Genomic DNA, 10315 nt, shown 5'->3' with positions numbered 1-10315 from the left:
GACATTGTCCTGGGTAAGGATTCAATTTTAAACTCAACCTCACAAAGCAAAGGGAGTCATGACAACTCTTTAGAAAAAAAATTTAAAATTTTTTTGCACTACCTCAAGGCTTTCAAGTGTCGTACATGTCAGCTCAACAACCGAGAGATTGACCAGGAAGGCTACGCAACTCTTTTTGAGGTACTTCTGGGCCTTCAGTGATGATATCACTTGTTTTTGCAGAACAGGTCTAGATAACTAGAATTCTACCTTGGGTACCTTGGGTTGAGACAATATGACTCTACCCTCACGGCAAAAGATTTTAGCATGATTCTAGCTTAACCAACTCATGCCCAAAATGACATCGTACTCCATCATCTCGAGTAGAACTCTGTTAGTAGGCAGATTTCTATGCCTCTAGCTCTGTGTCTAGATTTTTTACACATTTTGTACATATAGTGTGATAACTCAATGGGTTAGACACTTCGAACATGTAATCCGCAAGCTCCATCGAGATATGAAGTTAATCGACAAAATTGTAAGAGTTAAATGTGTGGGTGGCTCCACAATCAAACAAAACAAATGCAACATGACCATTGATAAGTATGGTACCTTCGATAAGGTCACCATTAGCAATTTGTTTGGTTGTAATGGCATAAATAAGACTCGTTGTTGGTTTCCGCTCTGTCTTTGGTGGTAGTAGTCGCTGGGACAAAGGAAATTGTTGTTGTTTGGAGGGTCCTACTGATTCGGTATTTCTCCGTTGATCATCCAAGGTCTTCTTGCAACAATCGTTCATAAAATGGCCCTGCTTACCACAATATAGGTAACCACCTATATCGTGGGGACAAACCTGTCCAGAGTGATGTGAGCTACACCTCGGGCAACTAAAGTTGGACTGTTGGCGGGGTTGATCAGCTTCCTGTTTTCGCAGTTCATTTTTGGCCAGAGGAGTAGAGTTCTTTCCACAAAACTTTCTCTTATTAAAGGGCAATCATGATTTTTGCCCACCAGGAGATGATCTCTTATGTTCCCATCATTCCTAATAGGCTTCTTGCTTACGATCCTCTTGGATCATTCTCAGTCCTCACTCAGCATGGTCGTTGCTGCTACAACAGCCTAGATTGTCTATGACATACTCTTTAGTACAAGATATTGCAATCCGTCTTTTAATCTTCGAACATATTTGTTTGCCCTCTTCTGATCGGTTTCGAATAATATAGGGCGGTACCGTTTGAGGTTTTGAAACTTGATAGTGTAGTCGATTAGACTCACACCACCTTGTCCAAACTCCAAGACTTCTATTTTCTTCTTGTTTTTAGGTTGCAGAGGAAAGTAGTTATCGAGGAAGGCCATTTGAAAATCCCCCAATAGAATGATTTCAATCCTCAAAATTGAATCCATCTAGTGGTGTTCCACCACTTTCGTGCATTGTCCTTAATATGGTAGGTACCAAAATCTGTTTTCTTTTCCTCGGATATCGATAACACTTAGAACATATGTTCTATTTCTTCGATTGAGCTCTCTGCAAGCTCTGGATTAGCTTTGTCGGTGAACATCGACGGATCTGCATGTTTAAAATTTTTTTTATAAGTGATTTTTCCTACATTCTTGTTACGAGGCAAGACCTGTGTATGCCTTGTTTCTCATATTGTCATAGACAGGTTGTTGAGGATTTTCAAGAGAAACCTTTGAGTATTGGACTCCTTGCTAGGTACGATCCTCCTTCTTGAGAGAGCCATCATTTTATTTTAAAAGTACAACCAACATAGGTTATTTCTTTTAATTATATATATTAAGACAAGAAGGATATATTTATATATATTCGATTTGCAAAGCAACATACATTGTTGTTCTTAAAAGTCTCACAATATTGGTGAAGATAAACAATAAAAACATCACACCTGAGTCCACTGACTCGAAAACATAACCAATTTAAGAACTGAGTTTCTTTTTTGAACTAAACGACCTTAGATAGTTTTGTTTATTCCCATAATGTGTGGGCTTAGGCATAGGAAGATGAATCAGAGATGACATATTCGGAGTGTACTCCGTCGATGTTTGTGTATGTGTTGGTGAAGTCGAGATATAGACTGGTGATGCCTGTTCATACATAGGTGTTGCTAGATGATAACTCGGTAAGTTTGAGATATCAATCGGTAAGTAAAATGAATTGTATGAGTCTTGTGGGTCATATAGGCCATGGGGAGGTGTTGTTGGATGGTAACTTGGTGAGTCATAGGTCGCAATAGTAAAGGCTTGTTCATCTCCTTGCAAATTTGATATTTTTATCGAAGTCAAGGATGCACAACTCTCTCGACTGGAGTTTCAGGGTCCACTGGTGTGCGAGACCATGGCCTTGAGATCATGCACTACTCATCAACCCATGTCATGGGTGCATTTTCTTTGGCATTCATTAACGGAATGCCCTTCTTCTATGCAGAACTGGCAATCCATTTCAAATGCATAACTTGACTTCAATAGCAATAGCCTCTCGAGTCGTGAGATGCCATCTATATTTGAAAATACTTTTCAAAGTTAGAGACTTCAAAGAAGTACTTATAGTGTGATGTCGTGAGCATGGAGGATCTTGAACCAGGTTTTCTAGACTTATGCTCTGATACTAATTCTGTAACACTCTGAATTTTCAGAGCCAATACTAGTTAAAATATCAAACTTAATTTTTTTTAATGCATAAAAAAGATGATGGTTGGTCGTCGGTTTATAAAACATCAAGCGAGTCACAATTATGTATCCAACAACATACTCGAATCTTAAACAAACCAAAATATTTTATTTACATGTCTTTATTACAAAACTATACTGCTTGGTAAAGCAATACCACAAAAACAAAGTCTACGTAAGTCACAGTATGGTGAAACCCTGGATCTAGATGTCGCTCTGCTCCGCACCTCGCACAATAGGTCAGCTACCTAGATTCTCAAAAAATGAGGTCAGTACCATACAAGACTAATTGAAAAGCATTCTAGTTCCAACAAGTATAATATACTAAAACATAATTGGCCATTCAAGGGTCGCAGTTGAAAACATCCATTTCGAATTGTAGCACAAGTCTTCTTGGCTTAGCATAGTATCATCCATAAGTACCCCTGTACTGAAGCATGAGCTCCTCGAGCTCATCTTTGCCATGCAAAAACAAATTGGGTATTTCACTCATTCGGTCTAATAGTGTACCGAGGAAAATGCCTTACATAAGGCGATACATGATTTATACTAACATATATTCATTCATTTGTCAGTGAACCTATAACTAATGCATTGTTTCATTATTTAACTATTTCACCCATGGTACGTGGGAGAAATTAAGTTCACCATCAGACAAAGCATCTGAGTGCCTTTTATGCTATGCATTTTCGTGCCTAGATACCTGAATGACCCTACCTGTAGCAGGGTGACAAATTTTGTCGAGAGAACCCACGCTAGGCCGTTTCGGATGCATCCTGCTACTGCAGTAGTCGGGGTCTATTGCCTAAGAAAAATAGATAGCCTAACCTCTTAACCTCCGAGTGATGGGAGACCACTGAACACTTTGGTCAATATAATAATATATGTCACTCTAGTGATACCACCATCATCTCTATGATGAGCATAAGTCCTGAAGGGGTCCGATGATACAATCTTTATTATATGAACATCGAGTGCCTCATAGGCAACAAGTGTGTCACGCATGAAGGGCAATATGAACCCAACCTCACTTAGTCAGTTCTGAAGTATGAGCTTTATCTCGTGTGGGCAGATATCATAGTTACGTTTGTTTATATGCATACAAACATTGCTCTTGGCACCTTTGGCCTTCACGATCACTTCACTCATTCGAGTGGATGACTAACTCTGGCACAACGACACTTACGAGTATCATTCTTAAAATAGTGAATCACATAAGCATGCATATGATGTGATCGTCTTTGATTGACTCCTTGGGCGTTACTAGCCTTTATGAGCACCAACCTAAAGATTTGAAACAACCACTCTAGCATAGCGGCGCTTACGAGTACTTCGCTTGTTCGAGGTGGATCAACCATTTAGGCACTGCATCCCTTATGAGTATCATGCCTACTTGAGCCAGATTAGACTGAGCCTTCTAGGGCGGGGTCCCAAACAACATACATTTATACGACATCATAGTTATGCCATCTTTGCTTGAACATCCTTAGCTCGTGTGAGTACTGATCATGCATACATATTTGCATTTTATTCGTCTCTATTTATGCATGATTCATGATAAAATTATTTTAAAAACCCATTTTTATCGTTAGTTTCGAAAAAACGCATTGAAATTGAAATTATCAAAAAATCATGAATTTCAAGCCTTTCCCTGTGTTTTTAGTGTTTTTAGTGTTTTTATTAGTTTAGGAATTTCCTTAATTATGTTTTAATTAGATTAGGTTTTAATTAGCTAATTTTAATTTGTTTAGGAATTCTGCATTTTGAGAAACATGTTTTTCTAAACAAGGCCTTTGTTGGAAATTATTAAAAATTCTTGGACTTGTTTTGAAAAAGTGTGTTGACTTAATTAGAGTAATATAAATAGGAGTTTTTCATTAGAAGAACACATTTTTTCTGGTTTGGATTTCACACCCCCTTTGCTCTCTCTCCTCTCTCTCTCTCTCTCTTACTCCCTCTCTCTCAAAGCCGATTTTCTTTTCTTCTTCTTCTCTTTTTTCTTCTTCTTCCTCTTCTTTTTCTTCTTGCTTCTAGCCTCTTTCATTGTCGGGAATCTCATCTTCTTCATTGGGGAGGTGAATCTGCAGCCCAGGAATAACCACTTCTTCTCTCAACCCATCCGTCGAGAACGGATCATCTAGTTCATTTCTTCTTCATCTTTTTCACCGTAGTTTAAGTTTTGCATCTCATAAAGCATAGCATCGCATATAGTTTTAGTTGATCTTCACATCATCTATAGATTTAGTTTAGTTTATTTTAGTTTTATTGCATCTGAAAAATAAAAAGAACAAAAATAGGTTTCATTTTGATAGTTTAGCCATTTTCTGGATTTAATCATTGAAAAGTCTCGATTTAGATAGATCGTAGTTTTAATATAGGTTTCATATTTTGTTTTCTCGTTTCTTGATTAGCTGTAGATTCGTTTATGTTAGATCTCGGTTAGATTTAATCCAGATTGACTTCTTTTTATTTGGTAGTCAATAGGTTGATTAATTAGAGTTTTCTTTATTAGTCAAGTAGTTTTCTTTTAATCCTTTCAATTTTGTTTTAGCTGTCATACTTAGATTCATGTCTTTCTTGATTATTTTCAGCATTAGGTTAGTTTATTTAGTGTTAAATCCATGTTATTGATTGTTTCCAATTGCTTTAGTTGATTATTAGATTTAATTAGTTTTATTAACTATCATTTTTATATAGAAATAGTTTTAGTCGATTTAGGAATAGTTAGTGATTTGTTTATTTGTTAAATTTAGTCATGATAATGTTGTTAATTAGATCAGTCTGATAGTTAGTTTGAGGTCATTAGGTTAATTAGATTGTTTAAAAATTAGTTTAGATGAAAAAAATTGACCGATTAAGTCGTAGTGTAATTATCGTGCTCTTGAATAGTTTGCCTATTTTATTTCGTTGTTTTAGATTAATCATAGTTTTTATAGTTCAATGTTAGTTTATTTCAATTATTCAATTTAGTTTTAACTGGATTCACATTATTTGGATTTTGTTCAGAACTTTTTAATGTTTGTGTTGCATAGTCATAAGTAATACATAGGTGTCGGTTTCTAGCTATTTTAATTCATTACTAGTTAGTTAGAGTAGATAGGTTAGTAGGTTAGCTTGTGTTTTATTTCTAGATTCTGTTAGTTTATATTCATCTTTCGTACAACATCGAACTCAGGCTAAGGTAGTTTATTTTGTCATTCATTAGTTAGTAGTTTTAATTTTGCATGTGTTTAATAATGAGTTTTAATTAACTTGGATTAGCCGATTAGTATAGATTAGTATTAGCCGATTGTCACGTTTAGTTCTTGTTAGTATTTTTTGTTTAATTAGATGCCATGTTCAGCTGAGTGTGTTCTTGATCATTAGGTTTAGTTAATTTCTTGCTTTCTTGAATTAGTGCTATTAGTTTGTTACATTTGCTTTCTTGATTGTTTAATTAGCTAGGTTGTTTTGCAATTTTGTCTTCTAGTGTTAGTCTGTTATTAGTTTGTTCATAGTTAATTCTTGTTTTTAGTTTAGTTTAGTTAAAGTCAAATCTTATTTTTGCTGAATTTTTTAGTCATTAGTTAATAAATTCTTGTTTAGATCGATTGGTACTGCTTTGTTTCTTATTTTTGTTTTTTGCAGGGAAGCATTTGGATATACGGTGAACCCCTTTTCATGCTCTTTGAGGTCCCTTCAGGCCCTCAAAAAGGCCCTTCAAGCCCCTCAGGGCAGAACTCTCTCTCTAATTTATCAAACTATACAAAAGTGTACAAAGAGGTAAGGACACAAGGGAACAAAAGACTCAAGCATTGAAGACCCTTTTCCTTTATTTTTAGATTAGGATTTTATTTCTTTCATTTATCTATTCATTTGGGTTTGTAATAAGGCACTTTAATTATTTGTTTAAGCCCTCTGCAGGGGCAGCACTCTCTTATTTATTTAGTTAATTAATCTTTTATTTTTCAAGGCAATAAAGCATAGTTTAGATTGTGTGTTTCTATATAAAGTATTTCATGTTCCCTGAGATCGACCCCAACTCCACCACTCGTGCGAGCTGGTTTTTATATTTTTGGTGTCTGGCTTTCGCTTGATTTTCATTAAAAATATTGTTTTAAAAATCATTTTCCAAAACTCACACCAAATTTTTGGCAGTGTTGTCGGAGAACGGTGATTAATACGAGTATTCACTTTATTTTCAATGTTTATTCGCGTTTAAATAGGTTGCTAGTTTTTTTTCTGTTCTTTACTTAGGACTATTTAGTTTCTTTTCTGCATTTAGGTTTAGAACCATGTTGTTTGCAAACCCTAGATACCAACTTACCTTTCCTTCACAGCCCACCGATTAGGATACCCTTAGAAGTGACTGTGCATGATTGGTACTGTGCTCATAGTTTATTTTTCACATAATATCTGTTAGGTGCAAGTGCGTGGTGCTTGTTTATTACTTTTTAGTTATTTTTATTTTACCTGCTTTGTGGTTTGTTGTGGTTTGGCCGCTTTGCACGTTAGGTAGGTAGAAAACTAGTGTCTTAGGATGGATGTTGCATCGGTCTACTCTCAGGTGCATGCAAGGGTGATGCTCCCTTGACCCCAAGCTTGCTAATATAATTAAGGACCCTGAGTCCTTTATTAGGAAAGCCCATTGATCTGGTCTCATGGCTCGGGATCAATAGTTAATCTGTCCTATTAGGGAGTACTTCATGACCAATACTTATACTTCCGCCTCCTGTATCACGAGACCTGATTTGGGTGCAAACTATTTTATTAAGACCAGTGTCATCCAAATGTTACCATTCTTTTATGGCCTTAGCAATGAAGACCCCTATCGTCATCTCGATGAATTCCTCGAGATCTGCTCTACAGTGTGGATCAACAATTTTGGTGATGACGCATTGAGGTTGATGTTGTTCCCTTTCTCTCTCAAGGACAAAGCCAAGCACTGACTGAAGGTTCTTGATACAGTTCAAAATACCACTTGAGAATACATGCAAAGAGAGTTCCTCAATAAATATTTCCTGATTAGTAAGACAAACTAATATCGAAAAGTCATCACCAACTTTTCACAAATTGAGGGAGAAATGTTTCATGAGACATGGGAGATGATGAAAGATCTTCTCTGAAAGTGTCTCCACCACCAAGTGCCTCGTTGGCAACTGGTATAATATTTTTTATGATGGGCTTACTGAGAAGAACTGTCAAATGGTTGATGCTGCCTGTGAGGGCACTTTCATGTTCAAGAGTGAGGATGAGGTGTGGGCTCTGTTTAAGATCCTGAGTGAGAATTCGATGCATCACACTTCAACATCATGATCTGAGAGGGCTACACCTACCCCTGTTGGAGCCAAGAAGGTTGGTATCCTCGAGTTAGGGACTAACCTTGATTTGCATAACAAGGTCGACTTCCTGACCCAGAAATTGGATCAGTTATTGTTGAATCTCTTCTCAGCCATGCAGGTGTGTGCGTTGTGTGTTAGCCTAGCACACCATATCCTTGACTATCACGTAGTGTCGCAGTACCCTAAGTTTGTCCAGAAAGAAGATCAGATGGCGTAAGGTTTCGCCAAGTTCGTATCAAACCCATATTCCAACACTTATAACCCGGGTTGGCATAACTATCCCAATTTCTCATGGAGAAATCCATAAGCCCAACCCCCCATCCCTTCCCAGAACCAACCCAGGCAAGGCGGTTATGCGCCTGGTTTTCAGAGACCTAGTAACCTCCCAGCCTAGTCCTTTTATAGTCAGCCTCCGTCCCAGGAGCCTGCTTCCAACCAATCTTTTGAGGACAAGATGATGCAGGCCTTCTCGGACCTCAAGGTGAACTTGAGTTCCCACACGCACTCCATTGCAAAACTTAAGATGCAAATGGGATAGCTCACCGAGGCGCTTAGCAGGCGAAGTGAGGGGGAATTACCTAGCCAAACATTGGTTAACCCTAGGGGTAAGGAGCCTGTGCATGGCCTGCACATGACAGATGCCCACTAAGAGCAGACTCAAACAGTTATAACCCTTAGGAGTGGGTAGTAGTACTAGTCGAGGGAGACTACAAAAGAAAGTGAGAGATCTAGTGAGAAGCAGTCGGTCCCTATTGTTCTACCTCAGGAAAGCGAGAGGGCTCCCCCATCTGAGCCATCCAAGTCCTACATCCCCAAAGCCCCCTCTCCTGAGGCGTTAGAGAGACCGAAGTCATTCGACAAGCAAAGAGTGAACATGCAAGAGATGCTTGAGATATTCAAGCACGTTCAGATAATTAAAGCTTCCATTACTAGATGTCATCTAGCAGGTCCCTGCATACGCAAAGTTCTTGAAGGAGCTTTGTACGCAGAAGAGAAAGTTGAGGTCCCATGTGCCGAAGAAGATATATCTGACTGAGCAGGTGAGTGTGGTGTTACAGTACCAAACCCCACCAAAGCTCAAGGACTCAGGGGCTCCTATTATTTCGTGTGTTATAGGAGACATTATTGTTGAATGTGCCTTGCTCGACCTTGGGTCAAGGTTGAATATCTTGTTGGGTTTCTTTTATGATAAATTTGGATTAAATGAGATGAAGCTGACACCTATGACTCTGCAGTTGGTAGACAGATCAATCAAGTTTCCGAGAGAGATTCTTGAGGATGTTCTAGTCAAGGTAGAAGACTTCTACTTCCCTATAGACTTCATCATCCTGGATATAGAGGGAGTGGATGGTATGAGGCAGACCCCCATCATTCTTGGTCGCCACTTCCTGGCCACCGCCAATGCGTGCATCAATTGCCGCATTGGCGCAATGGGCGTTTCATTTGGCAATAGGAAGATGAGGCTGAACATTTTTCATGTTGCGATGGGGCCTGCGGGCGATGAGGCTTCATTCGAGGTTGATCTCATTCAAGATCTCATAGAGGCAGAGCATGTTTAGACATTGAGTGATCCACCTCAGTAGGAGGTTGATGCATCACTCAAGGGAGAGAGCCCTGGTTTGATTGATAGATGGTCCGGTGAGCTGAATTGGACCTGGCACTTCGAACCACTCTCTGAGTTGGCAGAGAAGCCCTCGACCTTTCATTGAGAGTCTGCCCAAACTTGAGCTGAAGCCCTTACCGACCTCGCTTAAGTATGCCTTTTTAGGCAATGATCAAACTCTCCCCATCATTATTTCTGCAGACCTGAATGACACTTAGAAGTATCAGCTTCTGCAGGTCTTGCATGAGCATAAGGAGGTGGTTGGATGGTTAGTGGCTGATCTGAAGGGGATAGACCCCTCTTTTTGCATGCATAGGATTATCATGGATGAGGGTGACAAGCCCTCAAGAGAGATGCAAAGGAGGTTGAATCCCCACATGAAGGAAGTAGTGAAGAAGGAGGTAGTTAAGTGGTTGGACGCAATGATCATTTATCCTATCTCTGATAGTCAGTGGGTGAGCCCCACCCAGGTTGTCCCCAAGAAGTCTGGGCTCACCGTTGAGCTGAATGAGAAGGAAGAGAGTGTTCCCATGAGGACTACTATGAAGTGGCGAGTGTGCATTGATTATAGGAAGTTGAACAGTGCAATGCAGAAGGATCATTTTTCATTGTCGTTCATCGACCAGATTTTGGAAAGACTCGCAGGCTAGCACTATTTTTGCTTCCTAGATGGATATTTAGGATATAATTAGGTGGTCGTTCACCCCGAGGACCAGAAGAAGACGAT

The 10315-nt window shown here is 38.9% G+C and overlaps 1 protein-coding gene across 1 annotated transcript; it reads left to right on the top strand.

Moving 5' to 3' along the window:
- The first annotated feature begins 9193 nt into the window (after positions 1 to 9193).
- LOC149845950 (uncharacterized) lies at positions 9194 to 9544 on the top strand. The gene has a single exon (XM_089989877.1). It carries the CDS (start codon positions 9194 to 9196, stop codon positions 9542 to 9544), a length of 351 nt encoding a protein of 116 aa, XP_089846003.1.
- Positions 9545 to 10315: the final 771 nt, after the last annotated feature.

The sequence above is a fragment of the Nuphar pumila genome, chromosome 2, assembly GCF_984573655.1.
Source record: "Nuphar pumila chromosome 2, dmNupPumi1.hap1.1, whole genome shotgun sequence".
NCBI classification, from domain to species: Eukaryota; Viridiplantae; Streptophyta; class Magnoliopsida; order Nymphaeales; family Nymphaeaceae; genus Nuphar; species Nuphar pumila.
Note: the sequence above shows the minus strand (reverse complement) of the source record. Positions and strands in the feature narration are given on the sequence as shown.